Source organism: Acomys russatus, chromosome 19 (genome assembly GCF_903995435.1).
Source record: "Acomys russatus chromosome 19, mAcoRus1.1, whole genome shotgun sequence".
In the NCBI taxonomy this organism is placed as follows: Eukaryota; Metazoa; Chordata; class Mammalia; order Rodentia; family Muridae; genus Acomys; species Acomys russatus.
This window is the reverse complement of record NC_067155.1, coordinates 15,990,462-16,008,076: the sequence shown is the minus strand read 5'-3', so window position 1 is coordinate 16,008,076 and position 17,615 is coordinate 15,990,462. Positions and strand designations below refer to the sequence as shown.

Sequence of the window (17,615 nt, the reverse complement as noted above, 5' to 3'; positions counted from 1 at the left end):
AACTGTGCTAGGCACAAAGCAGCAGCTCAATAAATAGTTGCTAAATGCCGAGCAAAGGGAGAGCCCTGGGAAAGGGGCCCAGGGGCCTGAGGGCTGTCCAGGGGCGCCCAGTCCAGAGCGACCCCACCAGGCGCCATGGTGGCTGTCGAACAGGACACTTGACAGGTCAAAGGGACATGCTAGTGAGATTGTCCTGGCTCAACAGTCCCTTCCGGCCTCCGCCACCCCCGTGGCCACTGCCTCCAGCACCCCCGCTGCCCCCACAGTACTCATGCAGCCTATGGCGCAGAGTGACAAGGGCTGACCCAAGGCAGGCCCCATTGGGAGCGTGAGGCCCCCCAGGCAGCTGGAGCAGCAGAGTCGCCACACCGGCCATGCCGTCTTCTGTGGGCTCCAGGGTGATGGGCCCAGCTCGTAGGCCGGCTGTGGTGGCAGGGAGGGCTGGTGGGCAACACCCGCCTCCCATGGGTCCCCAGGGCCCCCCGGCTCCTGTCAGCAATAGGGGGGCTAGGAAAGGCTCAGAGCGGCGGAAGGCAGGAGGTGGAAGCCCAGCTGGCTTCCAGGCAGGTGCTGGGCCCATAGGGTCTGGAGGGAAACAGACAGTGACCTTGGCAAAAGGGCGGCTGGCCATCTTGGTCATCTCCTGCAGGTGACGGCGCTGCTCTTGTCGCTGGTCCAGAGCCTGCTTGGCCTTCCAGAGGAGAACACAGAGTGAGAGGAAGAGAAAGAAGCAGGAGAAGAACACAGAGAAGAAGACGAACAGGTCGATGTGGGCCTGGTCTTGCCGGAAGAAGAGCAGGCCCTGTGAGTCCGCCGAGCCGTTGGCACCAGGCCCGCTGGGATCCCCGACACCCAGCAGCAGCAGGTAGAATCGGCTGGATTTGAGGGCGTGGTGTTCGTGGGGATAGGTGATCACCAGCCTGTCCCGCACGCTGCGGACCACCAGCACTGCTGACGGCTCCGTCACTGTCACATAGGTAATCAGTCCCCGTGGCCACACCTCCCGGACTCGTGGCTCCACTGTAGTACCTGGTCCGCTTCCAGCCCCCAATACTCCTAGGTCCCCGGCCCCCCGAGGGCCCCCATCAGCAGGGGGCGGGGGAGGTGGTGGAGGTGGTGGTGGCTGGATGTGTACAGTATGGACCCCTGTGTCAGGGGCCACTCGCACCACAAAGGTGTCATAGGAGGTGGAGACATAGAGGTCCACAGCCCCGAAGGTCACGTCTAGTGTCAGGCGAATGTCCACGTTGGTGAACTTGGGCTGCACACCAAAAAGCACCGTGCGGCCAGGACCCAGGGCCCTGCGCTTGGGCTCATGGAAGCAGTTGGTTTGGGAGGTGGGATCCAGGCAGCACTCCTGCTCCACTGAGATGAGGCGGTAACACTGCTGGCCACCCAGAGGGCTCCCATGGAAGGACTCCCGGCACTTAGCGCACTGTGGACAGGGTAGGAATAGAGGGCCATCAGCGCTGAGCTCAGTGCTGACCTTCAGTGCCAAACAGCCCCCAGCACACCCTAGCTGCACCCCAGCGTGGGGCTTGGACGCTCAGCCCATCATGTGATATCCTGGCTGGACAGTCTTACTCGCTGTGTAGCCCCCTGCTGGTGACCTGCCCTCACTACACTGGAGATGCATCCTCTGTATTCAGTTCAGGGAACTGAAATCATATTCACAGCACTCTGACTTGGCCAGCCTTACCTGCCCACTGGCTTCTTCTGAACAGTTAGGCACACGCCTATCTCAGGGCCTCTCTACCAGCTGGTCAGCTCTGCCTAGGTGACTCCAAAGGTCCACTTGTCTGACACCGTCACTTCCACCTGAAGCATCACCTTCTTACTGAGACCTTCCTTACTCACGGTCACCATACCTACCCCTCGGCCACGGTCACCATACCTACCCCTCGGCCACGGTCACCACACCTACCCCTCGGCCACGGTCACCACACCTACCCCTCAGCCATGGTCACCACACTACCCATTTCTAGTGCTTTTGTTCAGTTGGTTTGGTTTTTGAAACAGAGTGTTGCTGTGTAGCCCAGGCTGGTCTTGAACTCTTGATTTTCAGCCTCCCAAGTGCTAGATTTACAGGCATGGGGCATTACATCCACCTCTGCTTAAGTTTTTCTCCTTACCATAACCCCAAGTAAAGCACCACGTCTCTGACTTACTTGTTTGGTTGCTGCCTGACTCCTCTCCCTGGGAGAGTACAACCCCCAAAGGACAGACACTGGCCTTGCTTCGTTACCTCCCAGGGCTCCAGCACCTTGCACAGCGGCTAGTATACACTGGGTGCTTAATAAACAGGTGTGGAATGGTGGCATTGAGGCACACTAAAGCAAGTCCTTTAACTCAGTAGAAACTGCTCGTCCATCCAGGCTCTACCCAACCAGCCACTGTGGCTCAGACAGGACACTGCAGATCTCTGGGCCTTTTCTACTCATGCCTACACCCTGCAAGGGCTCAGTAAAGCCTTGGCAAGCCTTCCACACCGGGGCTGAGCTATGACCTCCAAAGTACAACATGAGGCTCACCAGGCACACTCCACATACTGGCTATTACAGCTCTAGTTACTAGAACCAAAGAAATACCACTTGGGGCAGCCAAGAGAGCGGGTGAAGGTTTTCACAGCGACACACATCTGTAATCCTTGCAGAGGGAAACCTAGTGCTCTGCCACTGAGCCACGCCCCAGCCCCTCACTGGGGGATTCTAGGCAGGGGCTCTACCACTGAGCCACACCCCCAGCCCCTCACTGGATTCTAGGCAGGGGCTCTACCACTGAGCCACGCCCCCAGCCCCTCACTGGGGGATTCTAGGCAGGGTCTCTGCCACTGAGCCACACCCCCAGCCCTTCACTGGGGGGTTCTAGGCATGGGCTCTACCACTGAGCCACGCCCCCAGCCCCTCACTGGATTCTAGGCAGGGGCTCTACCACTGAGCCACGCCCCCAGCCCCTCACTGGGGGATTCTAGGCAGGGTCTCTGCCACTGAGCCACGCCCCAGCCCCTCACTGGGGGATTCTAGGCAGGGGCTCTACCACTGAGCCACACCCCCAGCCCCTCACTGGATTCTAGGCAGGGGCTCTACCACTGAGCCACGCCCCCAGCCCCTCCCTGGGGGATTCTAGGCAGGGTCTCTACCACTGAGCCACGCCCCCAGCCCCTCACTGGGGGATTCTAGGCATGGGCTCTACCACTGATCCACGCCCCCAGCCCCTCACTGGGGGATTCTAGGCAGGGGCTCTGCCACTGAGCCACACCCCCAGCCCCTCACTGGGGGATTCTAGGCATGGGCTCTACCACTGAGCCACACCCCCAGCCCCTCACTGGATTCTAGGCAGGGGCTCTACCACTGAGCCACGCCCCCAGCCCCTCACTGGGGGATTCTAGGCAGGGTCTCTGCCACTGAGCCACGCCCCAGCCCCTCACTGGGGGATTCTAGGCAGGGGCTCTACCACTGAGCCACACCCCCAGCCCCTCACTGGATTCTAGGCAGGGGCTCTACCACTGAGCCACGCCCCCAGCCCCTCACTGGGGGATTCTAGGCAGGGTCTCTACCACTGAGCCACGCCCCCAGGCCCTCACTGGGGGATTCTAGGCATGGGCTCTACCACTGAGCCACGCCCCCAGCCCCTCACTGGGGGATTCTAGGCAGGGGCTCTAGCCAAAGAGACATGCTTCCAGGCCCCGAATGGGTGTGGGGTGTGTGTGTGTAGGAATTATGTGAATACATTTTGTATGTGTGCATATGTATGTGCAAGTATATTTGAGGATCCAAACTTAGGTCTTTTTGAGACTATTGTGTCTCTGGCTGGCCTGGAACTCTAAGAAATCTGCCTGGCTCTGCCTCCCAAATGCTAGGACTGCATGTATGCACTACCATGCCCAGCCTCAAACTTAGGTCTTAATGCTGTGTAGAAGCACTTTACTGACTGAACTATCCCCAGTGGACCTGTCAATCACACAGTAGTGAAGCAAAATTTCTGGTCCAGGATGGAAAGAGTGAAGGTCAGTAAGGCTTGTTTCAGATGGAGCTACAACTCTAACAAATATTTATGTCCCTGGAAAGAGAAGACTGAGGAAGCTGGCTCCCCTCTCGGCCTGCAGAGAGCAGGTGGGTGGGGGCAGCAGGGTACGGCAGTCGGCCAGCCTTTCTGCTTCAGAAAAGAGAACCAGGCCTAAGGGTAATTTGGTTTGGTGTTAGGGTTTTTTAGACTGAGTCTTTGTACCATGCAGGCCTACAACTGACAGTCATCCTCCTGCCTCAACCTCCTAAGAACTAGGATTACAGGCCAGAGCCATTAGACCTGGCTCAAAAGGGGGGTTTAAATCTAAGTTTAGAATTAATGAGAGACGGCCAGGTGTGGTGGCGCACGCCTTTAATCCCAGCACTGGGGAGGCAGAGGCAGGCGGATCCCTGTGAGTTTGAGGCCAGCCTGGTCTACAAAGTGAGTCCAGGACAGCCAAGGCTACAAAAAAAAAAAAAAAAAAAAAAAAAGAATTAATCAGAGTCCCTCATCAGCTTGGGGTCACCTGATGGGGAAAGCCATGTGAGACAAAAACCTCCTGCTAGCAAACCTGGCACAGGGAGGGCAGAGTCCAGTCACTGCAGGCTCTCGGATGCATCCATTCCTAAATGCAGGCCCTCCTGCTGCTGTCATTTTGAAACAGGGTCTCCCATAGCCCAGGCTGACGTCAGAATCTCTGTGTAGCTTCTGACCCTTGAGTACCTCATCCTCCTGCCTCAGGTAAGGGGTCAGATATGTGTGACACAGATGGGGTCACAACACTCTCAGCTCCTGCAGCATAGGAGATCGAGCCAGGGCTGACATGCGAGGCAAGTGCTCCACCAGCTGAGCACGTCCCCACGCTTTAGTGTTGCTGAAACACTATCTCTGTATTGCCCAGGCTGGCCTTGAACTCAAGATCTTCCTGCCCCAGCCTCCAGGAGAGCTGCCGTGGGCCGCTGTACCCAGTCAAGACCTGTTTTCAGAGCCAAAAACATTCGCTTCCTCCGTAAGCTACTGTGAGATGGGCTTCTGGCACTGTCAGCCTGTGACCTGTCGCAGTCAGTGCCCAAGGCCCTATATCCAGACTCTACACCACTGCCCAGGGCTCAGCAGGTCTACAAGGTAATCTCCATGCCAAACCAGACTCATGGCACGTTCTGGGTTCTGTGCGCACTTCCCCCAGCTGCGCCCTTTGCTCCTGCGGTCTCTAGTCCAGTAGCTGGCTTTCCCAGACGCACCTGGTACTTGTAGCAGTCTCGGCGGTCACTGGGAGAACTGCCCTGGCAGGTGCCCGTCTCTGTGTTGTTCTGACATGGACAGCCTGTCCCATCCTGTTCATTACAGGTGTCAGCGTGGCCATTACACTGGCACCTGAGGACGGGAGAGAGGCGGGGTGAACGCCCGTGATTCTGAGACTCTCGGAGGGCTAGCCGCTGCCCCAGGCCCCAGGATCCTTGAGTGACAATCCGACTGGACTGTCTCCAGTTTTCTGTAGCTTTACAGGGGCAGGCACAGAATGGGAGGTGATATCGAGGCCTCCTTCCTCAGCAGCCTTCTGAGGTTTCTCTGTACCCCCACTTCAGAGCTGACTTGGGGAGCCTCTCAACAAGGTTCCACTTGTTTCCCCCAGGCACTGCTTGGCCTCCAGCTTTCTCAATTTTCACCCCCTCCGGGTGACGACAGAGAGCCGGGCGAAGGAGACCTAGCTCCCAGGGTTCCTCCTAGTGAGAAGGCCAAGGTCAGTCTCTTGCTCTTACTTGGTGCATTTCCCGTCCAGGAGGAAGTAGCCGTGGAGGCAGCTCTCACACTTGTCCCCGTAGCTATTATTCTGGCAGTTCACACACACTGCTTCCTCTTCACTAGGACCTTCTGTCACCCAGCTTTCAATCTGGCCAAGCAGGGACACAGAAAGCCATGGGCCCAGCCCTCCTCCCTCAGACCTGGGGTGCAGGCCCAGCCTCCTCCCTCAGACCCGGGGTACAGGCCCAGCCCTCCTCCCTCAGACCCGGGTTACAGGCCCAGCCTCCTCCCTCAGACCCGGGGTGCAGACCCAGCCCTCCTCCCTCAGACCTGGGGTGCAGGCCCAGCCCTCCTCCCTCAGACCCAGGGTGCAGGCCCAGCCCTCCTCCCTCAGACCCAGGGGTGCAGACCCAGCCCTCCTCCCTCAGACCCAGAGGTCCAGAACAACCTTCCTCCCTCAGACCCAGGGGTCCAGGCCCAGCCCTCCTCCCTCAGACCTGGGGGTCCAGGCCTCATTCCCTCCCTCACCTGATCTGGATCCAGTGAGTACTTCTCTGGCTCCTTTCTGGCCATTTCTAGCTCTTTCCTGGAGACGCACACATGGCTATTCCCTCGACAGAAGGCATGGCATGGCCGACAGGTCCCGCCTCCCAAAGCTGAACCCACAAAAAGTGGGAGACATTGCTCACAGTGGCTACCCTGGGAACACAGGACAATGCCATCAAAAGGGCTGGAGAAACACGGCACAGGAGGACAGCTGGTCTGACCCATGCCAGCTGGGCTGCGATTCAGGCCCCCTACTTCACTCTCTCCCTCCCAGCCCCCTCAAGTCCTGCCTTACAAAACCTTCCCTGGCCCATTTTGTGCACTATTACACTGTCCCCCAAATCTTTTCACATCTTCCCCAGAATAGGGCTCCCCCATGCCTTCCCTGCCCAAGGCTTCTCAGAACTGGAAATAAACCTCAGGATGTCCCAACACAAGGGCTGGCAGGGCTTTGGTGGTGGCGTGCTTGCTTAGAGCCACCACTTGGGGCTGGGGTGTGACTTAGTGGTACAGCACTTGCCTAGCATGCCAACCGCCCTGGCTTCTGCCCCCAGTACCACCAGAAAATACTTTTAAAAATCAGCTTTCAAACAAACAAACAAGCAAACATTTCTAAGCAAAGATTGAGAGTCTCGGTCTCAAGGCTGAGGGGCTGGGTGGCAGGTCATATACCTTGGTGTGGTTCCGGCACAGGAGGCAGTGGTCCCGTGCCCCAACGCCTGCACACTCACTGTGGCGGTTACAGCGACACTCGGTAGAGCAGTTGCGGCCGACAAAGCCAAAGTGACATTGGCAGTGGTCAGGCTCTACACAGGAGCCATTTACACAGCCCTGGGCACACACGGGGCGGCATACGCCAGTCACGCTGCGGGGGCAAGTAGAGATCAGGGCAGGGCCCGCAGCCTTCACCCCATTCCACCCTCTTTAAGCAGGTTGTTCACCCCGAGTCTACCCCATCCCTGTGCTCCACTACCCTCCTCTCTTGGTTTCTCTAGCTGTTTTGACCTCTGTGTGCTGGGCTGGCAAACTGTCTTCCTGTCTCACAGATCAATTCCACCACCTGTGAACCTGGGCTCTATTTCCTTCCACAGACTTGTGTCACCCCACATTCTCTGCCCCGCCCCCCCCCGCGACTCTTTCCCTCACTGTGTGCCTAGCCCTGCCCCGTGTGCCCAGTCCTGCCCCATGTGCCCAACCCCGCCCCCTGTTGTCCAGCCCTGCCCCCTGTGTGCCCAGCCCCGCCCCTGCAAAGCCTCACTTGTCCATGGTGTAGCCTGTCTTGCAGCTGCACTCATAGCCATGGGGCTGGTCATGGCAGTTCTGCGTCTCGTTGCAGTCATGGTGCCCGTTTGCACACTCATCCTCAGGGGGGCAGGACAGGAAGGCCCAGGAGGCCCCAGGACGTCCACACGTTAGCCCTGACCCCAGAGGAAACAGGGCTTCAACCCAGGAGATTCTGGCCCAACTGTCCCAGACGCCTGGGGCCTTCCCACCACCTCCGAATCCCACCTCAGAACCAACCCCCCCGCCACTCGTGTTCACCGTGGCCCTGGCCAACCAGGATTCCCAGCCCCCAAGCCCCTCTCACCATCTCGGGGACCACTGAGGCCACCTTCCATGCAGTGGCCACCCCCATCCTGGCCCCCCCAGGCACACCAGCCACAGTGGGGTCGTCGCAGGCACAGGGCACACTGTGTAGCCTGAGCACAGCCCCGGGAGCAGCTCTCCGGCCCCCTAAGCAGCCGCCCGCAGCCTCCAGCCATACACCGCAAGGGCAGGTAAGAGGGGCTCAGACACTGTCCAGGAAAGCGAGGGAGAGAGAGACAGAGGGAGGAAGTTAAATGCGCTTCACATACTGCACCCTCTTCTCCCAGGCCCCACCCTCCCTGACTCTAGCTAGCTCAAGTTCAAGGCCAGTCTGGGCTACAAGAGACTCTGTGTTTAAAAACAACGGAGATGGGGCGACAGTTCTGGAAAGATCTTTGAGCCCTGGAATGAGGAGAGGATGAGGACGTGAAGATGACAGGAAGGGTAGGAAGGGGACAGGCGCACGTATAGGCAGACATAAGCCATCAATCACATCCCAGTGAGACACAGAGAGGGGCAGCTTCTGGGGCTGTGTTCAGGTGAGTTCAAGGCCAGGGCAGGGAAGATAGCTAGTATGGTAATGCACATGTCATCAAACTTGATGACATGAATTTGATCCTTGGGACCCATATGGGAAAAACTAGACTGACTCCTACAAGTTGTCCCCTGACTGCTACATCCATGTAACCCTTCCCAAAATGAATAAATAAATAAATAGATATAAAGGAAAAAAATAGTTCAAAGCCAGTAAAGCCATATTGTTTTTTAAAAGCCTCATATTTAAAAGAAAAAATAAAAACTGTAGGGGCTGGTGAGATGGCTTAGAGGTTAAGAGCACTGACTGCTCTTCCAGAGGTCCAGAGTTCAACTCCCAGCAACTACATGGTTAATCACAGCCGTCTATAATGTGATCTGATACACTCTTCTGGTGTGCAGGTGTACATGCAGGCAGAGCAATGTATACATAATAATAAATAAATAAATCTTTTTTAAAAACTGCTTAATAAAAAGAAAAATAAGGTAGGTGCAGTGCTCACACCTCTAATCCAGCACTTGAGAGGCAGGGACAGGAGGATCTCTGAGGCCAGCCTGGTCTACAGAGCGAGTTCCAGGACAAGCAGGGCTACACAGAGAAACCTTGTCTCAGAAAAAAATTAAAAATAAATAAATCATGTTTAAAGATTATAAGAAAGGAAGTCCCACGTCTGTAGGCCCTATTATACTGATACAAAGTCTCCTCTACCTGAAAGAAAGTAGACAGCAGGCAGCGCAGACAGGTTTACCAGCCACGACTGCTGCTGCTTTTTTAAAAAAGGATTTATTTTTATTGTATGTGCTTTGGTGTTTTCCCTGTATGTACGTCTCTGCCCCCTTAGCACTGGGATTACAAGCAAGTCCCTCACACCTAGACAACTCTATCACAAGTTGTGTGGATAAAATCCAGGTCTTCCGCTTGAGGAGCAACTGTTTACTGACTGAGCCAGGTTCTGGGGCCCTGACCCTGAGGCTTTGATTACAAGGTTGCAAAACCAAGTTGGTAATCAGTCCATGAATATTGGGGGCGAGCCAATATTGCCACCTCTGGGTGAAGCTTCTAGCTCTAGAAGCTGGCTGCCCTCTGCGCTGGGCCCTCGGGGGCTGGGACATGCGGGAAACCCTACTGAGCTCTTTCTAATGTCAGCTCTTAGAATGGGAGCCCTGAAGGCACGTGCCCTGCTCCCCGCCATGCTGCTGTCCACTGGGTGAAGGGTGAGGGACTGGCTGAACCAGTCACAGTTCTCAGGGGGCTGGTGAGCTGGCATCTGCCACTGGGTCCTGTGCACGAGGAGTAGCTATCAGTGGCGATCAGACACTTCTTGCTTGATATGAGAGTGAAAGGTGGCTCTGACTGGCCTTCCTTGGGGTAGACCACGCAAATGCTTTTGCCTGCCAGTGGGACAACGACATTGTGCTAGGTGGGCACGTGTTTGGACCTTCCAGAAGCAGACACTGAGATAGGCGGTTAAATCCTGGCCACCTGTGCCTGTCAAGTACATCTTCTACCACCAGTCACGTCTTCAACACACAGACAGGCAAGGGCCTAAATGCCTTGTTTGAACTGGGCCCTCCAGCCCTCTTTGGCCATATCTCACTGGACCCTGAATAAGGGCTAGAGGGACAGGGGCTGAGGGACAGGGGCTGAGGGACAGGAGGGAAGGACAGAGCTGTGACCACAACAGCAGGAAGCATGGAAATGAGGGAGGAAGAGATGGCAAGAGGGAGGAGAAAGGATAACGGGCTGGACCCGTGGAAGGAAGACAAAGGATGCCAGGGTTGGGCAGCAAGACAAGGGCATTACCTGCTGGAGGCTGCTGCTCCACACACAGTGCTGCCAGCCCCCGTCTGCACCCTTGGAAGCCAGGCACGATGTGCAGTTGGGGAGGAGGTGACAGGGGGTGGGGCAGGGCAGTGGGGGCGATGACTCAACCGGCATAGGAGACACATTCAGCAGAGAATGACTGAAGCAAGTCCAGTCGTACGTGGGCTGCACCGAGAGGATACGGCGAGTCTCCCCTGGGGTTGGGGGCACAGGGTTAGGAACTAGTCTGGTCCCCAGCTTCCCTCTGAGACCCAGGGGTCCGGGCCTCTAACGCCCCTGGAGAAGCCAAGGCTATCGGCTCACCCGTCCTCTTGAACTGCCGTGTCCACATGCACTTGCCCTCCCGCGTGCACTGCTCACAGTCAGCAGCTCCGCACGCAGCCTCGGAGCAGTTCCCGGCCCAGAAGACCTCTCGCTGGTTGATGCGACAGTCGTTCTCTGACGTGCAGGAGCCATTGCGCCCAATGCAGGCGCCCTCTGGGCAGTTAGTGCACCACTTACAGCGGGGAGTGGACGCCTGGTGGGGGAGGGTGGGCATGGTGGGCTCTGTGGGGCCTAGCCACAGATGAAGGGTTCCATGGTTCCCGAGATGTGAGGGTGGCGGGGGGGGGGGGGGGGGTGGTTATGAGACATTGTGGGAACCGGCACCCCTGTCCCTCACCTCACCATCTCCAGGCTGCAGGGTCCGAGGATGGCGGGCCAGGCACTCACTGCAGGTCCGCAGCCTCCGACACTCCTCAGGCGACCGAGGCATTGGGGAGCAAGGGGGCACCCCACAGCCCAGCCTAGAGGGCATGAGGCTGACTCACTCACACGCGTCTGGGACTTAGGCTTTGTCTCTTGTACACGGTCCTGCAGAACCCCTCCCCACACCCTGTCCTGAGCTGTACCTCAGAACCCTGGCCAGCCCCACCCCTTGGTGAGCCATGCACACCAGCCATTGGAACCTGAGGCTTTGGCAACTGTCTCTTCCTCCCCACTCCTGCCTGGAATAGTGTCTTCCTCTCACACAGCCAGACACCATGTCCCCCTGTGCCACCTCCCTTTGCCATTCTGTTCCGCTCACGGACTTCAGGAATCTCTCTGCTCAGGCCTCCAACTCAAGCCTTCCACCCTCCCCCAGACGCCCCATCCATAACACAGGCCTGTAATTCCTTGGAAATGCATGGGTTTTTAGATTTTAGATTTTAGAAAAACAACTGGGGCTCCTGCTGTGACACAAGCCCACGGATGGGTATGCCAGCGGTGGCCCTATCTGCAGGCGGAGGAGTCACTTCCTCCCAGTAAGCTTGGTGCTTGGACATAAGTAAGCAGACGCCCCCTGCTGATAACAACCCACCAGACCCAAATGTGTTAAAATGATAGTTCCTTGCAGACCCTAACCCAAACAAAAGGTGTCAAAAGCTGGCTCTTTGAAGAAAAACATACAAAGGTGCCCTGGAGACAAGCCCTGGGAAGTGTCTCCTCTGCCTACAGATAAGGGCCCACATGCCAACATCCCATAATCAAGTCCATGAACAATAATATTGCAGGATACCTGAGGACATACTTGGCTGCCTATAATGGGACAAACCAAACCCGTCAATAGGCTCTCCCATCAGGGCAATGGAGCAGATGACTGAGTTAGCCACAGAAGTGTTTGGTTTCCAGAGATGTCTGGCTTCCTGCAGCTAAGGAGACTGTAGAGTTTTGTCTCAGCCAGGTACTGGAAGCCATTTCTGAGCTGATCCCACCTGCCCATCTGATTTCAGTGTCACCCCGTCCAGATGACATGGCTAACACCTTGGGCACAGCACCATTTTCAGTCTTTGCTATGGTAAATTATTCTGGTCCTTTCAAACCGAGTTCCAGGCCAGCTCCTCCAGAAGGGGAGGCCCTGGGGTACAAGCATGGCTCATCCTGGGGCGCTCCCACCCACCAGCATCTCTAATGATCACTTGCTTCCCCGTGGGGAAGCAGAACTAGAGACTTGAACCTCAAGACGCCCCTAGGTCCAGCTCACCCCCTTAAAGGCCTCAGAGGACACCAGCATGTACTGTGTGAGGGACTGTCACTATGGTTACCTGTGGGCCTGGTCCCCGGACAGGCAAGCACCATGGCACCAGCTGCAGGCCCCTGACTGGTTACAAGCTTCAGGTGAAGGCAGGAGCCGGCAGGGGTCAGGGGGCAGTGTCAATGCCAGCAGGCGGCCCAAGGCCACTCCCCCAAATCCTCCAGAGATGTACAGGCGGCTGCCCACTGCTGCCACTGCATGGGCCACAGACTCCTCCATCGGGGACCCCACAAAGGCTGGGCCTGAAAACAGATGGGGTGTTGTTCACAGAGAGGTAGAGAGCAGGAAAAACAAGGAAGAGACCCACGGAGAGATTAGTCAGGGTCACATCCAGAGAGGACAGAGCGAAAGGAGGCGGAGCGAGAGAGAGAGGAGACAGACAGACGGACAGGAGAATCAGATGGTAAAGAGAGGGACAGAAAGACGGACAAACAAACACACAAACAGAACAGGAAGAGAGGAACAAGAACAGAGGAAGGGGTTAAGAACATCTGTTGCTGCCGGGCAGTGGTGGCGCAGGCCTTTAATCCCAGCACTGGGGAGGCAGAGGCAGGTGGATCGCTGTGAGTTTGAGGCCAGCCTGGTCTATAAAGTGAGTCCAGGACAGCCAGGGCTACACAGAGAGACCCTGTCTTGAAAAACAAAACAAACAACAACAACAAAAAAAAAACAAAAACAAAAAAAAGAACATTTGTTGCTCTTGGAGAGAACCCAGGTTTGGTTTCCAACGCCCACATGGCGACACAACCATCCGTAACGCTGATCCCAGGGGATACGACAACTCCTTCTGACGTCTGTGGGCACCAGCACACGTGTGGTACACATACATATACACAGACAAACGGAAAACAAAATTAATATGACTAAAAAGCTTTTTTTAAAAAAAGAAGAAGAGATGTGGGCCAGGGACGTGGCTGAGTGGGGGAGCGGTGGCCTGACAGACAAGCACAGGCCTTAGGCTCCACCTTTAACACTTTGGAAAACAAACATGCCAACACGGAAAAAGAAAAGAACAGAGACAAAAGTTCTGGAAGCAGATGGAGGTGGTGGTCACACAGTACTAATAATAATAATTTATCTGTGTGTGTGTGTGTGTGTGTGTGTGTGTTGCTAGGAACTTGTCACCCCTCTCCAGTGGAATCTGTGTGACAGCACTGCACAGGCCTGAGGCTAAGACCCCCCGACGAGGGCAGAGTCTCCTGGACTGGGTCGCTGTTCCCGCCAGCAGAGAAACTGCAGTTTCAGAACTCTCATTGCTGGGAGCTATTTTCTATTTCTCTCTAATTCTAACTGCACTTCACTCCCAAAGTAGGACTCTTCAAGTGTAGCAATGGTTGCTATGAGACCCTGGCCCGGGACTGCAGCCAGGGACTGTCCGTGGCCGAAAGAGTTCTGCTTCACTTCCACTTATTAAAAAAAATAACTAGATGGGCTGGAGAGATGGCTCCGAGGTTAAGAGCACTGGCTGCTCTTCCAGAGGTCCTGAGTTCAATTCCCAGCAACCACATGGTGGCTCACAGCCATCTGTAATGTGATCTGATGCCCTCTTCCGCTGTACATAATAAATAAAAAAAATTACAAAAAAAATAACTAGAAATTAATCATTAGTTAATAAGTTATATTATGGCCTACAAAAAATAAAAATAAATAAAGTAGTTCAAAAGACTCCAGGTAGTGGCACTCAGATATCAACAAAAGAAACTGAAGAAAAGGAAAAAACGTCCTGGCACACAGGTGCTGGGCACAGGTTTCATTAAGGAGAGGATGTTGGCCCTGGATAAAGAAAGCACATACACATTGATACCATTGTTTCATTCAAAGTTGTAATTCAAAACACAATAACTTCCCATCCTGTCCCTGTTCCTGTGTGCTTGATTGCTCACTGACTTCCGTGAATCTGCTCTGTGAAAAAATACTGTGAAAAAATGTAACCAGAGGGCTGGAGAGATGGCTCAGCGGTTAAGAGCACTGACTGCTTTTCCAGAGTCCTGAGTTCAATTCCCAGCAACTACATGGTGGCTCACCATCTGTAATGAGATCTACTGTGCACTGTATACATAGTAATTAAATAAATCTTTTTTTTTTTTTTAATGTAACCAGAAAAAAAACCCTACTTTCAAAAAATGTATATAATACTAGACTGCTTGGCTACAAAATACACTCAGATAAAAACTCAAACTTGAGTCGCCTCTGTCAACACCTTATCTCTGCTCACGAACACTCCAAAAACCCCTTTTCCCAAGGACCTATCCCGACTGAGCTGGTCCCTGACAGGAACTGAAGCCAGGTCATTGTGCATTGCCAAGCAAGTGCTCTGCCACTTGGCTACACACAAAGCTCTAGTGAAATTAATTAATTTCATATCGCATAAGTTAATATCTAGCGGGTGCAGTGTCACACGCCTGCAATCCCAGCACTCTGGGAGGCAGAGGCAGGTGGATCTTCATGAATTCCAGGCCAGCCTGGTCTACAAAGCGAGTCCAGAACAGCCAAGGCTACACAGAGAAATCTTGTCTCAAAAAAACGAAAAGAAAAAAATTAATGTCTGGCTTTTTAAAAATATAAGACAGAATGAATATTAGAAAAGTTGATTCTGAATAAGAGGAAGTTAGAGATGGTAGGAGAGAAAGGGAAAAGAGAAAGAGAAAACACACAGAAAATAGGTCATGGAAACACCAGCAGTCACTTAGTGCCCAGCGAAATGAAAAGACTAGACAAGGCTTAGGGGTGTGGCTTAGCAATAGAACCCCTACCACAAATCTGCCAGTGAGAGTCCAGTAGAGCCCCTGCCTAGAAACCACCAGTGAGGGACTGTGGTGTGGCTCAGTGATAAAGCCCCTGCCTAGAATCCCCCAGTGAGGGGCTGGGGGCGTGGCTCAGTGGTAGAGCCCCTGCCTAGAATCCCCCAGTGAGGGGCTAGGGCGTGGCTCAGTGGTAAAGCCCCTGCCTAGAATCCCCCAGTGAGGGGCTAGGGCATGGCTCAGTGATAGAGCCCCTGCCTAGAATCCCCCAGTGAGGGGCTGGGGCCATGGCTCAGTGGTAGAGCCCCTGCCTAGAATTCCCCAGTGAGGGGCTGGGGTGTGGCTCAGTGGTAGAGCCCCTGCCTAGAATCCCCCAGTGAGGGGCTGGGGGTGTGGCTCAGTGGTAGAGCCCCTGCCTAGAATCCCCCAGGTAGGGGCTGGGGTGTGGCTCAGTGGTAGAGCCCCTGTCTAGAATCCCCCAGTAAGGGGCTGGGGTGTGGCTCAGTGGTAGAGCCCCTGTCTAGAATCCCCCAGTAAGGGGCTGGGGTGTGGCTCAGTGGTAGAGCCCCTGCCTAGAATCCCCCAGTGAGGGGTTGGGGTGTGGCTCAGTGGTAGAGCCCCTGCCTAGAATCCCCCAGTGAGGGGCTGGGGTGTGGCTTGATGTGTGTGATTTACCCAGAATCCTGCCTAATAAGGCCAAGGAGACAAAATGTGGGGGAACAGGGAACTGTCTGTGTTGTTAGGAACTGAGTTGTGCGCCATACACAGCACACTCCTAAGCTCCTCTTGGGGAGAGGGAGGCAGAAGAGAACATGGCAGGTTTACAAGGAGCAGTATAGGTTGTAGAGATTTCAGGGCTGGGAGCTGGGGGCATGGATCAGGGGGTGAGGGACACAGCTCAGACGCAGAGCACTTGCTCTCCGCCTCAGTGGCTTAGTGGTACGCAATTGTCTTGTATGCACAAGTGTTTCAGAAGCATTGGGGGAAAGCCATGACCATCCTCTCTCTGTGTGTCAACATTTCTTAGTACAAAAGGCAAGCGTCTTTCCGGCTCTAAGCTTTCCAGACTCCTCCCTGGTATTCTTCCACTAACACATAATTATTGCATTGCAGGGCTTACGGATAAAATGGTCAGTAGATAAACAGTGTTGGGCTTTGTTTCTGGAGTTTCCTTTGAACCTCACAGAAGTAAAATTTATTCTATAGTACATTCTACATTATGTATGATTCTAGACTTCCATTACTTTAGATTTATTTATTATGTACAGAGTGCTCTATCTGCATGTACACCTGCCTGTCAGAAGAGGCCGTCAGATCCTAGGAGGGATGGTTGTGAACCACCATGTGGTTGCTGGGAATCGAGCTCCTCCTCTGGAAAAGCAGACAGTGCTTCTAACGGCTGGGTCATCTCTCCAGGCCCAAATTTTTTAAAAAGTATTGTGTGTGTGTGTGTGTGTGTGTGTGTGCGTGTGCGTGTGTATGATCTTCTATCACTCTCTACCTATTTCTTTGAGGCAAGGTGTGTGTGTGTGTGTGTGTGTGTGTGTGTGTGTGTGTGTGTGTGTGTGTGTGATCCTCTATCACTCTCTGCCTATTTATTTGAGACAGGGTGTCTCCCTGAAATTGGAACTTGAGTTTTCTTCACTAGGCTGGAAGCCAACAAGCTCCAATGACTCCTGTCTCTGCCTGCCTCGGAGCTGGTTACACGCATGTGCATATGTGAGACACTCAACTTGTTATATTGTTGCTGAGATCTGAACTCTAGTCTTCATCAATCACAGAAAGCATTCTTAACTGCTGAGCTGTCTCTCCAGCCCCTAGAATTTATAATTCTTGAAGTCCATCTCTAACCCGCCAACAGAAAACCTGGACACTTTCCACTTGTAAGTGGTTGTCACTACAGATAGTTTGGTTTTCTTCCTATTTTATAAATTATGTGTAATAATTACAATTACTTTTATAACTAGAATAAAAAATATTTCTGTGGCGCTGGAGAGATGGCTCAGAGGTTAAGGGCACCATCTATTCTTCCAAAGGTCCTGAGTTCAATCCGCAGCAACCACATGGTGGCTCACAACTATCTATAATGTGACCTGGTGCCCTCTTCTAGCCTACAGGTGTACATGCAGGCAGAACACTGTATACATAATAAATAAATCTTTTTAAAAAATTTTCTGTAGTTGCACACGCCTTTAATCCCAGCCTTCAGGATTCAGAGGCAGGTGGATCTCTGTGAGTTGGCTTCTATGAGGAGGCCAGCTGGCCTACATGGTGAGTTTCAGGCCAGCCAAGCTGACATAATGAAACTCTATCTCAAAACAACAAAACAATAAATAAAGCATTCTGAGAAAAAAGGAAAGTGACCCTGAGATTGCTCAGCAGGTAAAGTCATTTGCGACTAAGTGTGATGACCTGAGTTCAATCCCAGGACCCACGTGGAAAGGCAGGACCAACTCATTCAGGCTGGCTTCTAACCAACATATTACACCACAGCATGTGCATATAAACACATACACTAACAAATAAGTAAATATAATCTAAAAAACATTTTTTAATAAAAAAGAAAGTAGTCAGGCAGTGA

General features: G+C 53.9%; 1 protein-coding gene across 1 annotated transcript in view; it reads right to left on the bottom strand.

Moving 5' to 3' along the window:
• Megf8 (multiple EGF like domains 8) overlaps positions 1-17,615 on the bottom strand; it is a 54,086-nt gene continuing 36,471 nt past the window's right edge. The window contains exons 31-41 of the mRNA XM_051162615.1: positions 12,304-12,535; positions 10,902-11,025; positions 10,544-10,757; positions 10,220-10,434; positions 7,883-8,090; positions 7,553-7,712; positions 6,967-7,159; positions 6,277-6,447; positions 5,766-5,896; positions 5,247-5,379; positions 1-1,435 (exon numbers count right to left, since the gene is read on the bottom strand). Coding sequence (XP_051018572.1) covers positions 167-1,435; positions 5,247-5,379; positions 5,766-5,896; positions 6,277-6,447; positions 6,967-7,159; positions 7,553-7,712; positions 7,883-8,090; positions 10,220-10,434; positions 10,544-10,757; positions 10,902-11,025; positions 12,304-12,535 — 3,050 coding nt within the window. The 3' untranslated portion in view covers positions 1-166. The remainder of the gene's footprint in view (positions 1,436-5,246; positions 5,380-5,765; positions 5,897-6,276; positions 6,448-6,966; positions 7,160-7,552; positions 7,713-7,882; positions 8,091-10,219; positions 10,435-10,543; positions 10,758-10,901; positions 11,026-12,303; positions 12,536-17,615) is intronic.